The sequence below is a fragment of the Stenella coeruleoalba genome, assembly GCF_951394435.1.
Source record: "Stenella coeruleoalba genome assembly, chromosome: 7".
In the NCBI taxonomy this organism is placed as follows: domain Eukaryota; kingdom Metazoa; phylum Chordata; class Mammalia; order Artiodactyla; family Delphinidae; genus Stenella; species Stenella coeruleoalba.
In genome coordinates, this window is record NC_137153.1 from 98,987,179 (window position 1) to 99,013,191 (window position 26,013).

Genomic DNA, 26,013 nt, shown 5'->3' on the forward strand with positions numbered 1-26,013 from the left:
CCCCGGCTGCATTTCACCAGGAGGGCGAAGTGTTCTGCAAGGTGCTATTTTCCTGGCATCACCTCTGCGCCCAGAGCACAGTTTCGTCCCCGGCTCCCATAGAAACCCTCCCCACCCCCAGGACCCCACAGGCTATGAAGAGCAACTGAACAGCTGCGAACAGTGGTTATTAGCTCATTTGTTCCTAAAGGGTATATTTACTGGGTGGTTTTTTGTGGGTGTGGTGGAGGTTTGTTGTTTTAGTTTATTTTGGTTCTCAATATATATAATCTCTCCTAGACGCTAAGAGGAAAATGTAATTTTATTAGGGGAAAACAAACAAGCAAAAGAATCACTTCCTTAGAGAGCAAAGGAAAGAAACGTAACTCACAAGCCCCTGAGAATTAAAAACAAGACATGCTGACAGGCATACTTTCAGCAACCCAGACGGAAGAGCCAGACATCTGACGCCCAGCGAATGGCACTGCAAGCAGCGTCTGCCATCAGAGGGCCAGGCTGAGCTTCCAGCCGTGATACAACGGCCAGCTACGTTCTCCAGAACCTCGGGGTCCTTGGAGGTGTCTTGGGGGCTGCCTGTGGGATGCGGGGGGTGGGTGAGCAGCAGGTGCCAGCCCTGCCCTCCCTGCTCGGTGTCACCCAGAGCAGTCCCGCTTTGGTCTGTTCTCTGTACTGGGCTTCCATGGCAGGTTTCTCCTAGTGGGCCAAAATCAAAAGCTACAAAATTTCGAAAAACACTTGATCTAGCCCGACCTCTTTGTTTTCAGATGAGAAAAAGGCCGCCCCAGAGCTGACTTAAGAGAAATGCCAGGGCTGGGCGGGAGGCCTCCTGATGCCTCATCTCTAACCCACTCCTCCACACGCCGCACTCTACCAACTGCCCAGGGCGTACAGCGCACCAAGATAGGCTGACCTCAAAGACCACCCTCCCCGGTAGCCTGAGACCTGTGCCTGGGATGACCAGAGACTAACCAGATGGGGCTACCAGTGGCTGGAGCTTGGACACAAGGGCCGGAACAATTACATAGTCTGGGATTCTCTAGCATGACAGCTGTCCACTGAGGTCGAAACTCACATAAGAAAACAACCGTTTCAGGGAGAGAAAGAGAAGTACACACCAGGTGGGACAGTGTCCTCTTGGGCAGCACACGAGACTCACCTGGGAGCTTTAAAACCACAGATGCCCAGGTCCTCACCCGGAGACTGATTCGATTAGCCTGGGGTGTGGCCTGGCTGAGGGTTTCAAAGCTCAACAGGTGATTCCAATGTCCAGGAAAGATCAAGGCCACCTGTGCTGGAGAAGGGGGTGGCCAACCACGCCCCATGGGCCGAACCTGGCCCACCTGCTTTTGTGAGTAAAGTTTAATCAGAACACGCCAGGAGTCGTTCATTTACATACTGTCTATGCTGCTTTCATGCTCCGGGGGCAGAGTGGAATGGTCCTGAGAGAGACAGCAGAGCCTGCGATGTCTAAAATATTTACGACCAGGCACTTTACAGAAAAAGTTTGTTGACACCGGTGCTAGAGTTTCAGTCTTGTGACAAGTTCTCTTCCTACAGGAATTTCACTGGGTATTGATAAAGGTCTTCTACGTTGTATGACATGAAACCCGCACGTCACTGAGCGGATCCAGTTTTTGTTCTCGGGGAGCTTTTGCTCAAGAGCACGGCCTTTCTTTCCCATCACTGCCTGCAGTGCCGTTAGCACACTGTGCCACACACATTCCTATCACCTTTATCACCCACTGTTACAATACACAAAGCACAAAGCCACTCAAACAAAGCATCTGTGTTTTCCAAAAAAACAAACTGTCTTGGAACATTCTACTGTGTACTTATTGAAAGCCAGGCGGACGGTATAGCCAGGCAGCAGAAAAAGGGGGTGGAGAGGAAACCATCAGGTGCTTCACTCTGTGATTTAACTGTATTAAGGAAAAAGTCAACATTGCAAACAAATACAGTAATTCGAGAGCAGAGCCATACCCGGACTCTGGGGGCGCTTACCAGAACTGAGCTGCTATCATCGGGTTGCTTGCTTTAAGGGAAAAACAGAAAAGTATGACACCTTAGAGAGCTTTACCACTTTTTACCATTTTTACCACTTGTTACCAATGCTCAGGTTAGAGGTTCCTGTGATCTCAGAGCAGTCCCAACCCCAGGAGGCAGAATCTTCATCTTGGCTACCTCTCCTTTCTGGAGGAAAAGTAAATCACCTCCCGCTGTGCCCCACCCTCCAATTCACTCAGAACATGCTCACTGAGCTAGTTCCCAGGGCCAGGAGTCCTAGGAGGCAGAGACAGACAGTCCCTGCTCTCAAGGAGCTCACAGTCTTGACACAGACAGAGACAGAGGCGTGAAAGATCGAAGACAGGCTGAAATACAAGCAGTAACCTGTGCAGGGGAGCTCGGGGCAGACACCTCTGACTGGGTTCGGGGTGTGAGTCTGCGGAAGGGGCCATGGACAGAGGTAGAGCTTGTGTACCTAGACACCGTTTCGTTTTTTGAAAAATGGAGCATGGAAAATCATTAATGGTTTCACAAAGATGCTGGAACTCTGGCTGGAGAAAATGTCAGTAAAATAAAGGAGGGAAAGAGGATGAAGACCAGGAAGGGAAGTGGAGGAGAAGCACGGAACCTGGAGTCTGGGAGAGCTCTAAGGCCACCTTGGGGCATCAAGCACCCTCCCCTCGGCAGCAGCCATACCGCGGCGCCTTTCCCTTGGCGCCTGACCACCTCCAAGGACTGGGCGCTCACTCTGTAAAGAGGGGGCACTATCTTTGGACGGCCCCACCAGCAAGTTCTTCCTTCGACCGGGGTGTCTCTGGGCAACTTTGACCCAACTGGCTACGTGCACAAGCATAATAATGCTCACCAGGGAGGTGAACACAGCCCTTGGGACAGAGAGCTTTCTCATCCCCCCACACCCCGGCCCCGCCCCATCACTCATCACTCCCAGTTCCTGCAACCAATCACCCTTCACGGACCTGTCACCCTCCCTGGACCCAGCCCCACCCTCTCAACCTCTGGTCTTTCTTGAAAGCGAGGCCACATTCCTTGGGCTCTGGGCAATTTTTTCCCCACGAAAGCAGCCAAGAATGGCTTTGGAGAGTTTCTGGCTGCCACGCTATTGTACCGTTGGTTCAAAAAGGAAGGAAACAGTGGGGAGCACAAGGTTAAAGATTCTAGATGGGAAACCACAGGTGCCAGGTCCCACAAAGGCCCACTAAGTCATACAAGAAAAAAAAGTTATACAAGAAAAACATATGAAATGGCCAGTACAATGATATATGGGAGGGAACAAGAGTGGGGTGGGGAGGTGCAGAGGTCCTGCTATAAAAGAACAAGATAGTCCTGAATGGAGGAGCAATCAAGTGTGGACAAAGGAGAGCTAGGAGGTGGGATCTGGAGGCCGGGTTTAAACAGAAACGAGCCCGGCTTGCTCATCTGCTGACTGAACCTGTAACTGGGTACCAGGCCTCATGCAGGTGTGAAGCCACAGTAGTAAATGACAGACAAAGCTCGGGGAGTTCGGGAAAGGGGTGGGGTGGGGAGGGCAAGCATCCTGGGGCCTGGCTAAATTCAAGGACACGGTGTGCTTGGATTGACTCTGGGCCCCGAGTCCAGTCTTTAATTAGTTCTGGTTCTGCTCTTAAGTGGTCAGAATTCTGATTAGCGCAAGAATGATGTCCCCAATTGAAACTGGAAGATGGAGGGGAGAAGGGACTGTTCTTCCCTTCGAGACATGTCATCATCTTCCACGGGCAAGAAACATGTTTACCTATGATATCCCTAAGGTCCCAGGCCCCACAGAAGCAAAGAGGTACAAGAAAAGAAATATGGAAAAGGGGGAGAAGGAAATGAACACATCCAATGGGAAAGACTAAAGACAGCTGGATGGTGAGAGTAGCCTGATTCCCACCAAGAGAAGCCCACTGGGGTTTTGTCAAAAGCTTCAGAATGACAGAGAACAGCAGACAGTTCCTTCACAAACCACTTCGCCAAACTCCTTGGGGCTTATTAACCAACTTAACCGTGATGTAAAATTCCAAGACAGAATGAAAAGCACACCACCTTTGAATGTCGAATGTCTCCGGGACGGATAGCGTTTACTAGGCTTCCTCTCGAAGGTGCTGGTTCTCCGTAACCTGGCGCCATGTGTAGCCTGGTATTCCGTCCGGCCACTGGAAAGCAAACATTTCACTGCATGCTACCAATATCAGAATGTCAGTACATTATACGTATTTGGAAGTGAACTTTTATTTCCAAGAGCTCCAATGTAAATTTCAACTTATCTCAAACTCGTTTGGCAAAGACACACACTAAATTTAGCCTTCCGCTTGAAAATAAAATCACTGTTGCCAAATCCAGGCTGTATTATATTTCCGCCAAAGGACAAAACCTGCAATTTAGGTACCAGCCACTTGACTGCACAAAGCAAGCAGGTCTGAGTACTTGGAATATTTGACTAAGAGAACACTGATTCACACATAAAATACCTTTCCTAAAACGTATTAGGTAGACATTTAACTCTTTTAAAAGGCTGTTATCAATGACCACTTAACTAAACCTTGGCTTTCCCTTCTATGCCAAGAAAAACACTGCTGCTTTCACCAAGGCTCTCCATCAACCCAACGTCCAGCTACAGCTTCCAGGAGGCAATGCTGTCTTTGTCTGATCTATCACTGCCTCATTCCAGCCACCCTCAGCTTATGATTTATCACATGGAAGGAGCCACTTGCCACCTGCTTTGACTGCCTCCAAGGGGCAAACTCATCTCCAAACTCCCTTCCTTCTCACGCTGGGCTGGACCAAGTCCCACGGGAAACCCTGCCTGGGCAACCTCAACAGTGCGGTCCTGCTCACTTGGAGCACAGCAGACGTCAGCACACCGTGCAACGTCTCTGCCAGGCTTCGCAGTTATGACATCTTCCTTCCGTCCTTCCTTCGCAGGACCCATGAGTCGATTCTTTCCCAGAAAGGACTCGGTCCCCCCCCCACTCCCCTCTGCAGCATTTAAAAAGACATTCAAACCAAGCGATTCTTTAAACACAAGTGCACAGACATTTCCGTGCACAGCAGAAAAATGTGAAATGAACAAATCGTTTGGCATCTTAAATAGAGTTCAAGGACATGCCATGTGTGAGAAGAGGTTATGAAACCATGTTTCAGAAGTTTTAGATCTTGTAACAGCAATTCTCAGATCTGTAAACATGCCTCAGGAATCGACCCTGGGAGTGCATTTAAAATGCACATTCCCAGGCCTTGTTCATACAGCCACACGTGAGCCCCCATAGATTCTGATTACAAAGGCCTGAGATGTAGGTCCTAAATCCTCATTTTAAAGAAACACCCAGGGAGTTCTCATGCACTTTGAGAGACATGGTCTTAGAAACGTAAGTAGAAATATATCGGAATAAACCTCTCTTTCTTCAGGGTCTTTTCAGATTCAAATATTCCTGAGCCCAGCCTGGGTCACTCACACACACAGTGACATCCGCTCTCATTCTTAATTGTCACCAAATTTCTTGACGTTGGCGTGTGACAGGCGATAGAGTAGTGGTTGAAATATAAGACATAAGACCCAGACAGCCTGGGGTTGAATCTCAGCTCTACCACTGACTGGCTGTGACTTTGGACAGATTCTATACCCGCCCCCGGACCTAGTTCCCTTATTTGTACAATGGGTATAATCTGAGGACCCATCTCATTGAGGCCATGGGGAGGATTACGAGTTGGTACATGAAAAGCCCTAGGGCAGTGTGGTCGACAGAGCTTTCCAAAACGACACTCACGTTCTACATCAGCACGGCCCAAGGTGGCAGCCCCCCATCTCACTTGTACCGGGCACCTGAAGCGTGGTTAGTGAGACCAAGGAGCCACATTTTTAAATGCACTGAACGTGAATTAATTTAGATAGCCACACGTAGCTCGCACCTACTGTATTAGACAGCACAGGTCCAGCTGAATGTCAGCTGTTAATAATTTTGTGATTATTAGCTTCATCGTATCCGTGAGGATGCGGAGGCTAGAAGAGCTCCGGCGACTCCACGAAAGGTCAGATGCTAAGAAAGAAGCAGGGGCAGGACGTCCAACCCAAGCCTCCAGATGCAGGTCCACTGCTCCTTTCACCAAAACATCACGGCTCCCCTCCTTCAAGACACATGACCGTGTTGTAAAGACGGTGCCTACCTGAACCTGAAGCGAGAGCCCAGTCTGATAAAGTCCGATCTGTTGGACTTGCTGTTTCCCGGCGTCCGCAGCCGGAAGAAGGCATGGTGCTCCACGGCGCACTTCCACAGATGCTTGCAGGTCCGGGCGCTGTCCAGGCGGAACACGAACGTGTGCTCCTGTTCCCGGCCCTCGGAGGTGAAGCACGGGGGTCCCGGTGAGCAGGGATTTGTAACACTGACTCAGGATGACTCACAGCAAGGCGGAGGGACGGAGGCAAGGCTTACCTGGTCATCGTCCTCCACCACCACCAGCGTCAATTTGCTCTTTTTAAAATCCATTTTGGTAATTTTGGGCCTGGCCAGAAAGAAAGCATTTTCAAAGCACAGTCTGCAGCAGCGCCGTCTACCCATCACACCGCCGTTTCCTTTCTACCGTTTAAGCTCAGATTTGCTCAAGGAATCACTCATTCACGTTAAGTGTGATTATCCAGAAGCGCCACTGCCATTTGTCAGACACCCACAAATGCAAGAGTACGTGTGTTTTAAAAATGAATCTGGGTGTTGCAAATATCCCTCGATAATCACCCATCACATATAATTCCACCACAAAATAGGAAAAGACATTTTTAATATAGGACAAAACTAAATTACCAAAAGAATAAGCCTATTTTGTTAGCTCCTTCAAAGATTAAAATGCCTGTCGGGGTCAGTCCAAGAGAATATTCACAGCCATCTCTTCCCTACAAATAAACGAAGGCACAGTCGGTAGAGGGTTCTAACAGGTCGTCACAGAGCAGAATGCAAAACAGTTTCCTCACCACGTTACTTAGTTTGCACATTGTTTACACGTTTTTCAGTCACCGGGAAAACCAATTACTTAAACGCACACGGTTCTTACCCTGACAACGTGCATGTCTACCCCATACATTTCCAGCCACTTCGCTTTATTCAGATAGGAGAGTTCCGCCTGGGCAGGGCTCTTTCCCCTTAGAAAAACCAACGAGACACATGTGAACTGCAACGCGTACACCCACACAAGCCTGAAGGGCACGGCCACATGAAGGGGTGCTTGGGGCAATTAAAGGGATGAGGGCTACCGATTTACATCAACATGACACGACCTCCAAGAACAGACTGTTCACTGAGCGGAAAGAGGACAGAGCAGGGCTTCTAATAGGAACGCTTAGGGAGACGCCTCTGTGTGTGTAGATTCGTGCATGCGTGCGCGAAGGAGAAAGGCTGGAAGGATACACAGCCGGCTGCTCACCGCGGCTTCGTGCAGGAGGGAGCGTGGGTGGGGTGTGACAGGGACTGGGGCGAGACTCTACGCCCGCCCGCCCGTTTCTACGTTGTTGTTTCAATGGGATACGAGAATGTGCTACTGTCACCTTCCATCTGCAAAGGAGCCAGAATGGCTGCGGGACCACGGGAAACCATGCTCGGTTTCTGAGTCAAGAGTGACTGGGCACAGGCAGCGTTTGGGGAAGATGGGCCGGGCGGGAGGAGAGGCGGTGGCCCTGTTATCCAGGCATAAAACTGCTAGACTAGGGTGACTAAGGGAGGAAAGAGGACAAAGCAAGAGAGAAGTGGCAGGGCTGGATTTAGCTGTGGTGACCACGTGTCCTGAAATACAACTCTGTACAACACATGGTCTCAAACATGAGTGTCCCTGTAAGCAACCCCAGGACACATTTCTAAAGGGTTTGCCCTAGCAGTCCAGGCCACGGACACAGCCCCAGGTGTGTGGGACCGGGTGGGTCAAGGCAGCACCCCTCTGCCTTGGTTAGGAGGCCGGGATGGCCATGGCGTCCCTGGCTATGCGACGAGCAAATCGGGACCAGGCCCTGTACTTCAGAGGAAGAAACAGGAGTACGGCTTGGTTTTTACTGTACACCTCTGGAAAGAGAGATGTCCTGTGGGCCTTTCAAAAACAGGACTGACGCACGGGAGGGAAAGAAGTGAAGAGCTGGAGCTGCGATTTTATAGTCATCAACAGAGCCACTCTGCCGTGAGATAAAAGAGTCTGACAAATGCTTACAAATGACCAAATGCATACATCAGAATGTTAGATGGTAGCATCAAGGTACCTGCACTCTTTCCATCTCTGGAAGATATCAAATTCCATCGCTTCTGTCTGATTTGGAATGAACCGAAACTCAGACACAAGCTCTGGTGTATGTTCTGGAAGCTCGCACTCCCCAAGCTCGGCTGCAGGTTTCATAAAAGGGAGAAAACAGGAGACAGTGAATGCTTTCGGTTATTGCAGCACCAGGTCCAAAGGCACTTTGCCTACTGTAAACAGCACAGGTACCCCCTCCTGTATAACCAACTCCCCGCTTTCAGGAGGACTTAACTCCCACTCGGTCCCCACATGTACGTTCAGAGTTCCCATGAATCACTCCAGTGCGCTCCCCACTGGGCCATACACCACCATCTCAGTTATGACTGTCCCTCTCCCGACTATTTCTCTGGCCCAGGGAGGCCCTGATTACATTTCCCCCACAAAATTGTAGTGCCTGAATTTGCAATAAAAGGCAACTGCAGGCAATGGGGACCCACCCAGAAACATCCATGTAACAAGGCTCTCGTCAAGGGTAGGTCTGAACAGCACTCCAGAGTCTGCAGTGCTGGAGAGGACCAATCAAGAATTCGGTACAGGCAGAAATCAGGGAGAAAAAATCAGGCAGGAGGGAGAAGGAAGGAGTGAGGAGTGAGGGAGGAGGGGGTGAGAAGGCCCCGGGAGCAACTGCGGCAACTCAGGCAGAAGCTGGGAGGGAGCCGGCTGTGCAGAAAGGAGCAGCGGCCACGCAGGCGATCCCAGCAAAAAGCCCGAAGCCGCTGCTTGGTCCTGGCTCTAGCCCAGTGCCCCTGGGAATGCAGGGCCCGAGGACACAGGGGGCCCATTCCTCCAGGACATGAATGAGAAAGCTCACTGTCTCCACTCCCCCCACCCTGGCAGTGCAGGAGGCAGACCTCAGAAGGAAAAGGAGTCCTCCAGGGGTTCCTCTGTACCTTGTTTGCTATGAACTCTAATTACCTCTGATACCTTGCCGCACAAAGTGTGGTCCGCAGACCAGCGGCGTGGGCCTGCTCACCATGCACAATCGCAGGCCCCACCCTGGATCTGCTGGAGCAAACCCACCACGTCCCCAGGAGGGTGGTGCACACGTTACTTTGAAAAGCACTGGTTTTCGAATGCGCCAGAATTGCCTGGAGGGCTCGTTCGAACACACGTTGCTGGCCCCCATCCCCGGAGGTTCTAAATCCATAGGTCTGGAATAAGGCCTGAAAACTTGCATTTCTAACAAGTTCCCAGGGGATGCTGACGCAGCCGATGCAGTATGTTCCCAGGGAACACACTCTGAGAATCACTGCTTAACACGACATCCCACCGACCAGCCAGCAAATGACCGAACACCCCCAGTGACAGCAACTCACTATGGACCCAGCAGCCCTTTCCAGTGGCTTCTGAGCCCCAATCCCAGAGCCCACCTTTCAGGAAAGGGACTCCAGCTGGCTCGCAGGAGAAGAGGTTAAAATGTTCCTGTCCACACAGAGGAAGCGGCAATACCATACTCGGAGGGGTGGTGGGAGGACTGCAGGAGACGGTGTCTGACACAGGGCGGGGACCTAGTGACTGTCCCCTCACCTGACTGCAGCCCCTCATCTGCAGCTCTCAACTGGACGGCACCCCTGATACCACCAGGTGGTCTGGGTCAGGATGTGCAGCTGCTTGGCGCCTTGGGCAAAGTCACAGATGAAGATGGTGACATATTTGCCCAGAAAAGGTGAGGGCTGGGCTCCCAAGGCTGGGGGCCACGACTGACCTCTGACCAAGATGTCACCCTGAAGCTAGGGACCTAGCAAAGCTAGAAGGGCAGTCTGGGAAGAGATCTCCTGGATGTGAACCACATTGCACCCATGGGCCAAAGTGAGCCCTGTGTTTACTGGTGTGTCTGCACAAGACTGGGTTAATTGTGCATCTGACATCATCAAGCACAGGAGGCAGAAGCCAATGACGAGGTTCCCCCGAGACCAGGCGAAGGGGACACTTTGCTGCCTGCCTTCCAAGAACCTGCCGGCAAGAGGACACTTTGCTCAGTCTTTGAACTCTGCAGCCAGAGTCCCAGCTGTGAAGGGTGTGGGGCGTGGTGGAAACAGCTCAGAGGCAGGAGGGCTTGACTACCAACTTGACCATATACTACCTGTGTGACCTGGGCAAGTCACTTCACTGTCCTGGGTCTCTGATGCCTTATCCACAAAAGGGAAACTGACAAAGATGAAACAAGATCATGGACACACAACAAATGACTATCCCATTCTTCTCCTCCCTTCTTCTTCTTTGTGCCTGAAATGATTCCCAAAGCAACCATAAAATTAGTTCTCAAAGAGCAGAGCCTCCAAGCAGGGCCACTGCAACACAACTCATGAGGCATCAATTCAAGGACAACTGCAGCAAGACACGTATTCAAGGCTCAAGCACGGGAAGAAGTACACAAGCTTTCACTGTGCAAACCCACAGAGGCTCTTAGCGATCATAGTCCAAGGCAAACCGGCTTCTTTGCGGCTGAACTAGAAGCATTTACTGATGGGCTGGGGGGAGGAGGGGACACGGACAGACAATGTGACAAAAACTTCCCCATTTCTGTGTCCACATCTTCAGTTTGTCTTTGTACCTGACATAATGACTGCATCTTAAATTACACTAATGTTGTGGTTCCAACTCAGACAGGTAATTTCTCCAAGAAGGGTTCAAATGACAGCTGGTATTCTTGTCTGCCTCGGCGGCAGGGCAAGGCAAATGGCTCTCCTAGAGCTGGGTGATGCCTTCACCACTTGGGGGCAAGCAGAGTGGTGACCTCTGTGCCTCATCGTCGTCTAATCATTTAGGACGTGTGCCAATGGCCTTAGGAAGAACCTCTCAGGTGGACTGACGGCCCCAGGTCTGACATGGATGCTTTCATCCCATTAACTGCACCCTGCCATCTACTGCTGGGCCACCAAGCCTGACAGTATGACCTCCTGGCAGCTCAGAAACTCTAGGGTGGACGCAACTTGGCAAGCTGGTGAAATACAGATTGGTCAAAGTGGACAGTCCATTTCCAAGCCATAAGGACCATAAGGACCATAAGGACCACTGTATCAGGAAAATATGGATGTGAAGCGCTTAGCATTGTATTTAGCACAGACGGTTACCTCCAACACAAGTACCTTCAGACCACATGGGCAGACTGCCCTTCAGCCAAAGTCCATTGGGGGGGGGGCTCTTCAATTTCATTCTGCACTTACTGAGCACCTATTATATGCCAAGCCCCCACTAGATAATAAGTACTAAAGTGGTAGATGGACCTAGAGTCTGTCATACACAGTGGAGTAAGTCAGGAAGAGAAAAACAAATCCAGCATGCTAATGCATATATATGGAATCTAAAAAAAAAAAAATGGTTCTGGAGAACCTAGGGGCAGGACAGGAATAAACATGCAGACGTAGAGAATGGACTTGAGGACATGGGGCGGGGTTGGGGGTGGAAGGGTAAGCTGGGACGGAGTGAAAGAATAGCATGGACATATATACACTACCAAACGTAAAAAAGATAGCTAGTGGGAAGCAGCTGCATCGCACAGGGAGATCAGCTCGGTGCTCTGTGACCACCTAGAGGGGTGGGATAGGGAGGGTGGGAGGGAGACACAAGAGGGAGGGGATATGGGGATATATGTATACATATAGCTGATTCACTTTGTTATACAGCAGCAACTAACAAAACAACGTAAAGCAATTATACTCCAATAAAGATGTAAATATATATATATATATATATAAATGAAAAAAAATAAGCAGTAAAGGTGACTAAGGAATGGAAGTATCAGGGAATGGGAGTAACCTGGTCACTAAAAACCTTCTTTATAAGTACAAACATGACAGAAAGAATATATGTACTAAAATTACCAAGTAGAAAATCATACAAAAAAATTTGTGTATGAGTCTGATCAGAACTACATTTTTAAAACTCAAACTCATAGACAGAAACTCTGCTTGTCTGTGGGTAGGACCGTAGGTTACTTTCTTCCTTCTACTTGTCTGATTGCTGTCCTGATATTCTATAATAAGCCTGTACTGATTTTATAATTTGAAAAGACTTAGATCAACTTTTAAAACTTGGTAAATACAAAAGTCAGAAGCCAAGTCTTACTATGGCACTCAAAAATAGTTAGTAGTTATAAATGAATACATCATAATTCATTATCCCATAGAAGCCCTGATAAACGAGTCCGCAATATATGTCTATCCAATGCGCTGATGAAATTCCTTATATGCAGTTACACATTAGTATCCTTTTAATTAGTGCTGGCAACTTGAACAAGTGTTTCTCGCGCATGTTAAACTAAAAATCCACCAGTGCATCAGACAGATGGAACAGTCAACGTTGAGACACAGGCAACCCTCTTACCGTCCAATTCCCACCCACATGCTGATGACTCTCCCCTGTCAGTGCTTCCAGCCTGACCTGTCTGGTGGAGCCAGGTCTCTACAGACTCAAGAAGCTCCCAGAGGCCCCACTGGCCCCTCTCGGTCAAGAGACCCTACACAGATGTCCCCCCACGGGAGCCCAACTCTTCTTCTAACCATTCACTGTCACCACCTCCCATCCTTGGTAGCAGCCTACGAGTCATCTCTGTCTCCTCTCTCAACACTGAGCCTAATGACCAGGTCCTTCTCCTTGTACCGCTGATGCTACTTTGGGGTGTGTGTTTAACCCCCAGCCTTAGTTTCGTTTTGTTACAGCTACACCTCCTCACTTCACCCCCAGCCCCAGTCTTGGTCTTGTCCCTATCCCTTCTCCCATCACAGTCACTGTGGCCTTTCTAAAATGCACGTCTGACCAGGCCTGCCTCCCGCTCAAGAGCCTTCGAAGACGCCGTGTTGACAGCACGAAGTTCATGCACTTTAAATGGGGTCAAGGTCACCCGCCGCTCCAGGTTTTTGAACTTGGCCCTCTGACACCAATCAACTGCTAGTGCCTCTCCACACTTTTCTACTTTGTGCCTTGGTTCCTCCGTTCATCTCCATCTACCCTTCCCCCGAAAGGCCTCCACCTTCCAAGCCCCCTGCAGGGCTCTCTTCCTGAAGGAACCACGGTGTACTCTGTATGTACACACGGAGTATGTGATCCGGCCACGAGGCCCTCATGGGACTGAAAGCTACTTGGGGACGGAGACCAAACCAGATCACTGTGCCTGGTACACAGGAGACCCTCATTTGTTGAAATGAAAAGCAACAACTTTAAAATGCTAATTACCACTAAGGAATACTGTACCTTGTAGGCAGAGAGCGGCTAACTCCACAGCTGTTTCATATGGGCATTTCAACCTTGGAAGGGAAAAAAAGAAAAGAAATTAACTGTAAATACGAACTTTAATATACGTAACTATACAAAATGTCAGTAACATCATTTCGCAGGAGGTAGTGATATTCAGATAATGATCTTTGTTCTCGGTGGTTTCTATTTTTGCTGTCTACATTAAAAACTGCGAACAAGCTGACTTACACTCCCTGTTTCCCAAAGTCAGCTCTCATCATATGGTGAAATAACCCCATCTAGGTATAGCTCCTCTCAACTCTAAGTAGAGTGGGCAATTTTACTGAATCTGGCAAGAACTGGGAAGTTTGGGAAACTGAATGAAAAGCCTTCCCTTTGCCTTATTATTTTTAAACTTATTTTATCTTGGTCTAGTACATGCATCTTTTCAAGCTGCCTTCACTCTCTCTTGAAACGAGGTCATAGTGTTACAAATAAACAGAAACCATATCTAAGATGGCCAGGACAGCTGGATACACTCAAGCAATCGAATAACTGAGGCACCGCCACAGAGGTGTATTACTACAAATCCAGTGATCTCATTCATATTTACTATTACAAATTTAGTTAGAAAAATAATAATGACACACATTGGCCTAGCACTTCATAGTTTTCAAAGCCTTTTCATATATGTATATTATCCAATTTGGTCAATGCATCAAGTGGGTCAACCCCCTAGGATGGGGGTTGCCTGTGCTCCCCATTCCCACCTCAGAAATGAGGAACTGAGTGTTCAAGTGTCCTGGCCCCAGACGGCCAGCTGGTAGAGGCAACGCTGGGGCCGCCAGAACACCATTCTGCTAGGAATGCAGTAAACCAGGCTGACGTGCACGTAAACTGCAAAGTACTGTACAAATGCGAGGCATCGCCACTAATGTGTTTCCAGACCAAAGACAATCACCAGTTAAGAGGCTCTTAGTATGAGAAGCACAGTATGGAGAGAGAGAGAGAGAAATACACACACAATCAAAGATCCGTATTGCATGGCTGAATAAGGCAAATGTATACACTGTACAATCTACTTGTTCTATAGTGTACATTCCTCTAGGATTCTCATAGCACATGTTCTACAGAGAGCTTCCAAATTCGGAAATCACATTTTGAATCTCCTTCAGATTATATTCAAAATCAAAATGTATTCCTGTCAGTAATAGCAGGTATTGCTTTTTAGATTCAGTATATCTTAGTTTTTCATGTAACGGAAAATAGTCAATATGGCTGGTGAAAAAATGACACAACTGTAAAAGTTATGACTGCTGAAATCTCATATCCTTAAAATACATACTGCCTGTGAAACCAACCATTTCAGTGCCAGTGGTTCTTGCGCTCAACAATCGTTGTATAGCCAGAGGCCTAGTGTTTAAAGACCGTTTTTAAGAGAGGAAAAGGAAATGAGATGAGATGTCTAAACCTCTTTCTACTAGAATCAGAACATAACCTCTTTACATGACTTAAATGCAGATGGTGATGAGTGAGACTTTTGGATGGTCCAAAAACTTGTCAGTGTATACATACTAATAACGTATCTTGCTTACAAATACGACAAAAGCCGTTATGAATGGGGCAGTGATGTGATCAGGGAGAGAATTATTCCCAGATACACATCACTTAAGATATTAAATGCTCTTGGAAATGCTTCAAGCCATATAGTAATCACGTGAAATAAGATGATGATGACTGTGATCCAAGTATTAGACTCACTTTACAATGCCTGGTGTACTTTTTTTGAATTTTGAAAAGGGAACAAGCGTAAAGAGTTAAAAAAAAACACACACGGTGAACTATTTAGAAAATATACTATGATCTATCCTGAGTTAAGAGTTAGAACAAAAACATACTTACTTTCCTGAAAGAATGTCATGCCTGAGTTGTAAAACAAACAGGTACCTGACAAACATATACAAAAGTCAAAAGAGGGTAACTCTTCCCCAGCCGCTTCCAGTCCCCAACTTCCCATCACAAATCCCACCCCACACACAGCCCGGAATTCTGCATTGTAAAAAGGGAGTCCAAATCAAATGAGAACTTGGGTGGAAGCATCTCCTCCTGTCTCCAGGAAGGCAGCCCAGAATCTAGCTAGGAAGGTGAGCGCATGGAGGAATTCGCAAGATACTTGGAGGATGGAACATGGAGCACTGCACAGTCCAATGACACCTCCACACACCCTTGGGGCTCCAGGAGAGAGAGAGACACACACACACACATGCACACGCACGCAGGGCTCACACGCAGCATGCAACGTGTCCAATCCAACAGGCAGGGTAGAGCCACTGCATTGGGCCCTCAGCCTGCCCACCAGCAGATTCCAGAAAGGCTGCAGCTGATTGTATCAAAAAATTTACAGCTGACTGTAGTTAGCAACCACTGGAGGCTTTTTTTCTGATGCAGTTTAACTGCAGACTCTGCCTTTGAAAAAACAAAGTACACGTGTGCGCACACACACACACACACGCACACACACACACACGAAACAAAAGTCCTGGAATTGGATGGCAGCTGGTCACAGGGGTAACGGAAAATGGGGAGGAAGGCAGCAAATAACACAAGTGCAGTTCACTGAAGTAAAAGATTAAGTAAGTGTTCTTTTTACCAGGAAGACGTGGGCATCAGAACCACTTACAGTGCTTTGTAAAAACCAAAGCTGCCCACGCTCCACTCCATACCTACAGAATGAGAAGCTTACACATAAGAGTGGTCCCCAGGAATCTGATTTGTTCAAAAGCCTCCCAGGTGTTTCTGATTCACAAACCCTGGTTAAGAATCACTGGCTCTGATGACAGCTAGAAGCAGCACACTTCATAAAGGACTCTAAAGAGAAACACTAGGATAATGTAATTTGTTTGAACTTTGAAAACAATGCACACGGTCACTCTCTGTGGAATGGATATAGGACAATGTGGGTGACGCAGACATGTGGGTGGTGGTGAAGGTTCTAGTACATTCCAGAATGTTACTACTTCTGAGAAGTGCTCAACCACCATTAAACTGAGTACTCACATCAAGGAGGACACAACGCTGACGTGGCCGGAACTTCCAATTCCTATAGGAAAACCTAACCACAGAAGCCCCCAGGCTGCTCCCATGGGGGACATGGCGATAAAGTCGGTCTTTAAAGTATTACTTAGGGGGTCACCTCCAAGCCAGCGGCCACCACCATGCATCACCCAGAAGCTTACATGTCACCACAACTGTCCATCACAGACAATGACAAGGAGATTCTGGGGACATCAAAAGCAGCAGAAGGCTGAGTAGAGAATCTCACTGATAGAAGGGTGGCTGGACGGAAAGTCCACACGTAAAATGTTCTTTAAGCCTCTTTTGCTTTGACGCTATTTCTGAAGTCTAAGAGACAGGCAAGGGCAGGCGCACTATAAAAGAAATTCGGTGGGGCGGAAAGATACCGTGACGGAATTCTAACAACTTTGATATTATAACCATCAAGGGAATATTTTGCAGTTGCTTAAAAAAATAAGGTGGCAATTTTGGAGGCAGAGATGCTCTTCTAACATCTGCCTTCTCTTTTTGTATCTGAGACAAAATTAAAGTGCCGTAGACCAACTAGCCAATCTACCCAAGGTCCAACAAAATAGGAACGTGACAAGAAAATAAATTTTAAAATTCTGATTCACTATGAAAAAGGTCCAGTCAAGCAAAGTGTGGATTTTCAACAGAATACAGAGATAAGCACACACAAAGTGCTAATAACAGTTGCTCGGAATATAAAGACAGCAGATGAAAGAGGCGGCAAACCCACAGTTTAGAAGACCCGTGGATTGTAAGTAAGGCAGGTGCTACGGGGTGTGGGTGGGTAGAAGGATCTTGTTTTGCATCTTGTCCTACCTTGTAAACTCTTCACGAAGGTTGTTCGGTTCTGAAGAATAATATTTAACTCGAAAGTGCAAAGCATAAGCAGGTCCAACTAAGCATTTGGAGATGGAAGGTTGAAGATGTTTTTCCCCAATTTTGAAGATCACAGAATGGACAAAAGGAAAAACATGTTAAATCTATTAACATATCCACCACGGACTCTGGGAGGTAACAACGGAACATACAAAGCTAGTAAGTTCTTTTCAATACTAGTTTGGAAAACTAAAATGGACTTCGGTTTTGACAAAAGATAGTTTAGCTAGTAATCTCATTCTGGAAAAAAACCCTCATCATCTAGATGAATTACTAAGAGCTAACCCTTTACTTTCACCCCTGATTGCCAAGATACTCCAAAGTGATACTAACTTTTAACAAAATACTAGGTGGGCTAAAGGAAAGTGACACATAAACAGTCAAGTGTTCTGTAATCTAAAAATACTACGGTAGGGCTTCCCTGGTGGCGCAGTGGTTGAGAGTCCGCATGCCGATGCAGGGGACACGGGTTCGTGCCCCGGTCCGGGAAGATCCCACATGCCGCAGAGCGGCTGGGCCCGTGAGCCATGGCCGCTGAGCCTGCGCGTCCGGAGCCTGTGCTCCGCAACGGGAGAGGCCACAACAGTGAGAGGCCCGCATACCACAAAAAAAAAAAAAACCTACGGTAAAAAAACCTTAAAAGTATTAAATTAAAAAAAATTACTCATACATAAACCACACTGAAGAAATCTGGTTACCACAACTATAAAATCAGAGAGCTGGACCAGACTGTCAAAGATCCTTCCTGCTCTCCCATTCTCTGAATCTACTTCATAACTCACGAGAAAATGAATGTCACAGGTATAAAGTCATGTTTCTGAACAGCATATTTATCAGTCCTCATTGGGAGAAGTGTCTGATTTCAAATGAGGGCTTAGTCTGTTTTTTAACATCTACTAAAAACTCTTATTCAAATTTTAAACTCTAATATTTAGCCAGCCTTAGGAAATTAAAATTCATCCTTAAAATTGAATCCATTTGAAAATGCTCCCAAGTTCTAATGAAAATGTAATACCTCAAAACATTGGCAAAGGAGTTTACTCTCTGATAAAAGAAGGTAGTAAACTAAATTCTGCTTACTTACTTTTCATCTGCTTTTTTATGGGTTTGGAATGATCCAGCCAGTGCTGAAAGAAAGAAAAAAAGTTTTTCTTAGGAATAGTTCGTCAGTAAGATTACACAGTCCCTTGGAGTTACCCTGCCCTACAACTCTTAGTAATTAAAACCAGGGATTGTACCAGATCACGAGCTCTTAGGCTGGGGATCTGCAAACAGCTTGGAATGGTATAAAAATACCTGTGCTACATGAAAAGATGCTCAACATCACTAATTATGAGACAAATGCAAATCAAAACCACAACAAGGTATCACCTCACACGGGTCAGAATGGGCATCAACAAAAAGTCTACAAATAATAAATGCTGGAGAGGATAAGGGAAAAGTGAACCCTCATACACTGCTGGTGGGAATGTAAATTGGAGCAGCCACTATGGAGAAGAATACGGAGGTCCCTTAAAGAATGAAAAATAGAACCATTTGATCCAGCAATTCTACTCCTGGGTATATATCCAAAAAAACTGAAAACATTAATTCTAAAAGATACACACACCTCAATGTTCATAGCAGCACTATTTATAATAGCCAAGCCAAGTGCCCATCAGCAGATGACTGGTTTAAGAAGATATGTGTGTGTGTGTGTGTGTGTGTGTGTGTGTATAACAGACTATTATTCAGCCATAAAAAAGAATGAAATATTGCCATTTGCAGCAGCATGGATGGACCTAGAGATTATCATACTAAGTGAAGTAAGTCACAGAAAGACAACTATTACATGATATCACTTATATGTGGAATCTAAAAAATAATACAAATGAATCTATATACAAAATGGAAACAGACTCACAAAAATAGAAAACAAACTTATGGTTACCAAAGGGGGAAGGGGAGAGGGATAAATTAGGATTTTGGGATTAAACTACAGATGCAAACTACTATACATAAACTAGATAAGCAACAAAGATTTACTGTAGAGCACAGGGAACCATATTCAATATTTTGTAACAACCTATAATGGAAAATAATCTGAAAAAATATATATATATAACTGAATCACTTTGCTGTACACCTGAAACTAACACAACATTATAAATAAACTATACTTCAATTAAAAAAAAGAAAAAATATCTGTGCTTATGCACATTAAGAGCATTTCTCCTGGGGAGAGTTAGCTTTCCAAAGAGGTGCCTAAAATAACCTACCACCCTTTACCTCATTGATCTATACAGTCCCTTCTAGTCAGCGGAGCCACCAACTGCCTTTTCCTTCTGAGTTTTCTCAAGTTACAACCAAGTCTCCGTTAATCTAGTAATGACTACAAGCCCCGCCGTCGAAAATCTCTGCTCATACACAGGTCTGGGCATTCTGTCGCCCTAAACTCTAAAATTTAAAACCAAAATTCACGACCCTTTAAATGACCCGCACTGAAGATGGAAAGACAGGAGGGGATTTGCCTGAGAGAATCCTGCTCTGGTCCATGAAGGCATTTCAACTTCCTCTAGCTTTCACCAGAAACACCACTTCAGTCTTATCCATCCAAGGAAACTGCAAAACCATTTCCCTCATTTAAACGTTCAAGTTGTTGACACTACAGTCCTGAGGAGCCTCAGGAGCTCGACTTCCATGGAAAGCAACATTTAGGAACATGAAACTGCGAGCCCCTCCAGGTGAACACGAGCCTCGAAGGGCAGGGACCACACACTCAATCATCTCTGAGTTTCCTGTGCCAAACACAGAGCCTGGCACCCAGCAGGCCCTTATCAGATGCTTGAGAAATAAATGTTCAACATAATTTTTTAAATGAGGCAAACAGAGACCCTCCCATCCCTTTATGAATATCCCATGCACGTGGAACATCGCTGTTAGGATGTTGGAACAACACAGCCCGCAGCAGGTTTCTCACTAGCTGTTCAAAATCCGAGGCCATTCTGCTGACCGTCAAGATACTTTCAGAAGCAATCTAAACTCTGCACATTCTAATAATGAGAAAGGGTGGGACTAAGTGAGTACAGTGCACTCTACCACTCACCAAAGAGCCCACTCTGACCGTGTGGGAGGAGGGGGATAAGGAAACACAGAAGCAAATAAGAGATGAATTATAATACCATAAGCTGGGAGCAGTGCAATGGGAGACCGTGGGCTCTGTCAACCCCACTCCCCAGCTAGGCAACCGTGTGATCAAAGCACCGGATCCCCATAGCCGGATGCCTATCTCAAAGGCTCGTGGACAGGATGCTTTATCTCACTGTTCATAGCTTTGAATGGAAAATGACCTAAATGTCCATCAACAAAGATGGATTAAAACAATGGCTCCTCCATATAATGAAATACTATTCAGCCTTTAAAACTATTTAGGCCTATATTTATTGACGTGGCAAGAGATCCACGGCACAATGTGAGATGGAAAAAAAAGGCAGGTGGGATCCCTTTATAGAAAATTATTATTTCCTATCAACATGTCTAGAAGAATTTATAGAGGTTATTTCTGAATGTGGGACTGGAAATGACGTCTACTGTTTTTCTTTTTTAATTTTCTGCATAGTTTTTTTCCTTTGAACGGGAATATTATTTTCACGGTGCGGGGAGGTGGGCTGGGTTGCCAACTTCCATCATTCATTCATCACTTGCCTATCGGGCAGTTTCTGATGATCAATTTGTATCATTAGAATTCAGTCTCACTGCTGCCCTCAACGAAGCTGGAAGTGCTGGACCTTAGCCCCTGGGAGGACAGATAAAGACTTGATACAAACATAATATTTACCTTCCTGCCAAAGTAAGTATCATGCTAATGGCTTGGCTAAACCTGTTCTTCGCCTCACTTTCAAATCAATTTATCCTTAGCAGGCAAGGAAAGTTCTCCCTGCAACCAGCCTTCTAATCTTATTAGCCCCAGAGGCTCAGAGATGAAAGGAGCTTGTCCCATCTCTTTCCCTTCTCAAGTCTCCTTATTGTATTTGGAATAGAACAAACTTCAGCCCACTGTTCCTCTCCCTCTACTGTCAAACTCTAATCTTGATCCAGGCCCAACCTGTGTCGTTTCCTCAGCTGTGGTTTTCAACCCTGGCTGTGTGTTTCAATCACAAATGCCCAGGTCCCACCCAAGATCATTAAACAGAATCTCAGATCCTTAGTGTTTTTTAAAGGCCCCCAGGGTCCCATTAAATATTTAGTGTTGAAGTTTTCCTGCATCCTCTCCTACCCAAGAATATGTCCTAATAATGAGCCTGGGGATCTTGAAATATCCACGACCCCTTCTGAAAACTGCTGTCTGAAATCTCAAGCAATTTCAGGGTTTATTAGCCAGATGTCTACAACCCGTGTTAACTGACAGGCAGATCATGGCTAGATGCTCCTCCTGGACAGCAGACGCCTTTCCCTCTGACCACACTGCTAAAGAAGCCCCCCTATCAGGGACTTCCCTGGCGGTCCAGTGGTTAAGACTTCACCTTCCAATGCAGGGGTGTGGGTTCGATCCCTGGTCGGGGAGATAAGATCCCACGTGCCTTGCGGCCAAAAAAACCCCAAAACATAAGCAATATTGTAACAAATTCAATGAAGACTTTAAAAATGGTCCGCATCAAAAAAAAAAAAATCTAAAAACAAAGAAGTCCCCTTATCCATGAGTGCTGGCCTCCATCCTTCCCGCCTAGCCACCAGCCACAGAGCCCCGCACAGAGCAGGACCCGCCAGGATTGAGGCCTGTGAAAAGTCTGGGGCTCACAAAGCCGGGAAGAGAATCAGAAGCGGCTCCATTTAAAGAGCTCCTTGACCCTGTGGTGTTCAGATCAGGTTTGCTCATCTGCATCAGAGGTGCTAAGAAATCCAGTCACAAGCCTAAAATAAGAGATGATAAAATCTATCTTGTATCCAACCAGCTCAAAATGACCCGACTTTTCTTCTTAGCTGTAGGAGCTGACCAGACTCGGATCACTCATGCTTAATCCCATAAGACCACCCTGGGACTTGAAGACGCTGGGGGCACTCAGGCCCCATGTGGCATTTAATAAATTATATCCTATACTTGGCTTGAAGCCCCCCTATTCAGCAGCAGCAGGACCTGTCTTGGATGTTCACCTGCATTCGGCTAAGTACAGCCAGGCCGCCTGTCGGCAGAGGCCAAGGCAAATGGCTCCAGCCCTCTTAACAGACCATTAAACCAGTCACCGGAAACAGACAGGTGCCTTGCTGAGTTCAAAGGGCAAGACATTTAACTCAAACACTCTAACAGGTATTAGGTGGTTTCTGATCTGAATTTCTCATCCGAGTCCATCTGGCAAAACCCTTCCCATAAATCGAGATGTGAGATGATCCGGCAAAGCCCATCTGTTCTGATAGTACATCAGCTCTAGAATTAGAACATACATAAGGCTGGTTAGAGAAGTTAATTGTCTAAAATCTACACAGAAGCACTTGAATCACAATGGCCAGGAGAAGCTCAGGGGTTGAAGAGGGTCTAAAAACTCTGCCTGTACAACCCTGGGCCATCACGTTTGAGTGATGGAACTCATAAGTGGCTTTCTAGTACCTCTAGATTTTCTTGGCTTGTAAAAAGTGTCTTGTAAAAAGTTTGCATTTAAATTAGCGCTGGAAGGAATCTGAGAGATAATCATATCCAAAGGATGTAAAGAGAAAGAAGAGAATGAACACTTTTGGAGCTTATTGTGTGTGATGTTGTGACTCATAATAAGAAATGTATATATTCGGTCTTTGTCGGTTTCTGGCACAAAGCTCCTAAAACCCTTGTAATTTCCTAAGTGGTAACAGCAGTGAAAGTGTCTTAACATTCATAATGAAACCCTTTCAATGATACCTGAGTTTACGTGAATGAGGTGACTTTGGGAAAGCACCTAAGGATGGGGTTTGTTGCCAGGGAAACCAAACACATGATTGATTACAGGGTTAGAACTTTCAGTCGCCCGCCACCTCCCCAACCTCTGGGAAGGGGAGAGGGGCTGGAGGTTGGATCAATCACCAATGGCCGATGATTTAATCCATCATGTCTATGTAGTGCAGCCTCCGTAAAACCCCAAAAGGACAAGGTTCATAGACCTTCTGGGTTGGTGAACACACGGAGATTTGGGAGGAGCGGCGTGTTCAGAGACGGCATGAAAGCTCCACACCTCCCCACCCCCTATACCTTGCCCTATGCATCTGTTTCAACTGGCTGTTCCCGAGTTACATCCTTTTACAGTAAACTGGTAACCTAGTAAGTAAACTGTCCCCCTGATTTCTGCGATTGGCTCCAGCAAATTAAACCCACGGAGCGGGTCATGGGAAACTCCTACCTACAGCCAGTAGGTCAGAAGCACAGGTGACAACGTGGACTTGGGATTAGCACCTGAAGTGTGTGTGTATGTGTGGTGCGGGGGTTGGTGGGGAGTCTGAGGGAGCGAGCCCTTAATCCGACACTGTCTTCAGGCAGACAGTGTCAGAATCCATTGCTTGTAGTGTTGGAAAAAACACCCTTTACATTATGTCACATCCATCCCTTTCTCAGGCTTCGAGCAGAGGAAGGTGGCCGTGGAGAGGGCTCAAGGTACCCTGGGTCACAGCGCTAATGAGGCAGGATTCTAACTCAGGCTGTGTCAGCATCCGGTGCTCTGGGTCGCCGCACCACACCCCAGCAGGACACACCTCCTCTGCCTACCAGAGGGATCTCTCCTCATCCTCATTCAGCATGAAGCCCCGTCAACCCATTCATGCCAGCTACTCGAGCTTTCCTTGGGGATTCATTTAAATCAATTGCAGAGACCCCTTCCCTTTATCAATAGCTACCCATTCAGCGCCAATACCTGCACATGAACAGGAAAACACTCGCTCTGCCAACATTCAGAAGCAGGCTGCTGGGAGGCCTGAGGCATTTCTTGAGCTGTTGCACACATCTTTGAGAAGGAGGCAGGAGATCAGAGTTCAAGTCCCAGCCCTGCTACTTGCCTGGCATGTGGCCAGGGGCAAGCCCCCTGCCCCATCCCCTCAGCTTCCTCATCTGTGCACTGAGCGGTCCCCTAACACAAGAATCAACTCAGTGTCCATGGCAACTGTAATGAACTGTTCAAATGAAAGGAAGGGTTTAAGATGCTTTCTCTGACAGTAACATGTCCCACTACTAGTGTTTTTTTGTTTGCTTGTTTTTAACATCTTTATTGGAGTATAATTGCTTTACAATGGTGTGTTAGTTTCTGCTTTACAACAAAATGAATCAGTTATATATATACATATGTTCCCATATCCCTTCCCTCTTGCGTCTCCCTCCCTACCACTACTAGTGTTTATACTCTCCAACCCTAACCCCACATACATCTGAAACGGTAGGAGCGCCGGCAGTGTCCACACAAGCGGCAAATGTGATGACATTCCAGGCACCCATCAGGGTGAAGCCACAACAGTCCCTCTGGCGTCCACAGAGTCCTTCCAGCAGTCACCATGTCTGTGTGTCAACCTCCCCTCACAGCCCTGGGCCTCTAATCACCCATCTACCCGATTCCGTGCTGCAAAAACCAGATGAAAAACACCTCACAAGTCTGAGACAAAGGCCCCAAACCACCTTTTCCGGATTCCTTGCTGCAAAACGGACCACCATGAAATGCTCCCTTTTCACGCTGGGAGGGGCTTTGGAAGGGACTGAGGATGGCTACACCTACCCTGTAGAACGCCCACCCCGAGATGGGGACGGAGACTTCTGCTTGGTGGGGCTATGGTTACTCCAGCCCCAAATCCCTGCCGCTCCTCTGCCTGGCAAAGTCCTCTCATCCTCTGTGGCTGCGGCCCACCCCATGTTCGCCCTTCCCCTCTGATACCCTGATCACCTCATCAGCAACACTCAGCCTCCGGGCTCACAGACAGGAGGGCAGTGAACAGTACGGTCTATAACCGTGAACGGTATAGTCTGAGACTTAACTTTCCAGGTTTCAGGATCTTAACACTGAAATTCTGGGATTGGTTTTTTGCTCCAAGACTCCGAGTCCTAAGATACTTTAAGTACACTAACTGTGGTGGATATTTTATTGGGTAATTTTATATTTATCATAAAAAAAAAAACTGAGCCCCCAGTTTTCCAAGGGACCACTTGTCTGTCTCCCTCACCAGAATGTGGCAGGTGGGGACACTGTCCAGCCTACCTCTGCACCACAGAGCTTGCCACTGAGTAAGCTCCAAGTCAAAGTTTGCTGAATGGCTACTGACTGAATGTTTTCTTTCCACGGGTGTGGCTGTGTGTGGGTGGGTGTGATGTTCCCTTGTGTAATGGAGTCAGTATAACCCAGTGGAAAGTGCTGGCCTTTGGAATGAGAGACCAGGTTCTGAATCCCGGCTCTGTCCCTTACTTTAGCCTTTACAAGGTTTCTAGTGAGCCTCAGCTTCTTCATCTGTGAAATGGGTCTGCTTTATGGCCAGCTTTACAGATCAACGCTGAATGTTAAACAAGAGTTATATAATGCCTCTAGTTTGATACCTGCCTCAGAGCTCATCAGAGTAGAAACTCAGTAAACAGCATCTACCAGAACAGTCTAAGAAAGCTGGGTGGGTGTAGGCCAG

General features: G+C 47.0%; 1 protein-coding gene across 6 annotated transcripts in view; it reads right to left on the minus strand.

The window, feature by feature from the left end:
- Positions 1-26,013, minus strand: part of EPB41L4B (erythrocyte membrane protein band 4.1 like 4B) — a 144,740-nt gene that overhangs the window by 73,411 nt on the left and 45,316 nt on the right. For all 6 annotated transcript variants that reach the window (XM_079926007.1, XM_079926005.1, XM_079926006.1 and 3 more), the window contains exons 3-13: positions 18,509-18,551; positions 17,365-17,443; positions 15,367-15,411; positions 13,483-13,535; positions 8,255-8,375; positions 7,066-7,153; positions 6,819-6,907; positions 6,453-6,522; positions 6,187-6,356; positions 4,069-4,178; positions 2,002-2,032 (exon numbers count right to left, since the gene is read on the minus strand). In XM_079926007.1, coding sequence (XP_079782133.1) covers positions 2,002-2,032; positions 4,069-4,178; positions 6,187-6,356; positions 6,453-6,522; positions 6,819-6,907; positions 7,066-7,153; positions 8,255-8,375; positions 13,483-13,535; positions 15,367-15,411; positions 17,365-17,443; positions 18,509-18,551 — 899 coding nt within the window. The remainder of the gene's footprint in view (positions 1-2,001; positions 2,033-4,068; positions 4,179-6,186; positions 6,357-6,452; positions 6,523-6,818; positions 6,908-7,065; positions 7,154-8,254; positions 8,376-13,482; positions 13,536-15,366; positions 15,412-17,364; positions 17,444-18,508; positions 18,552-26,013) is intronic.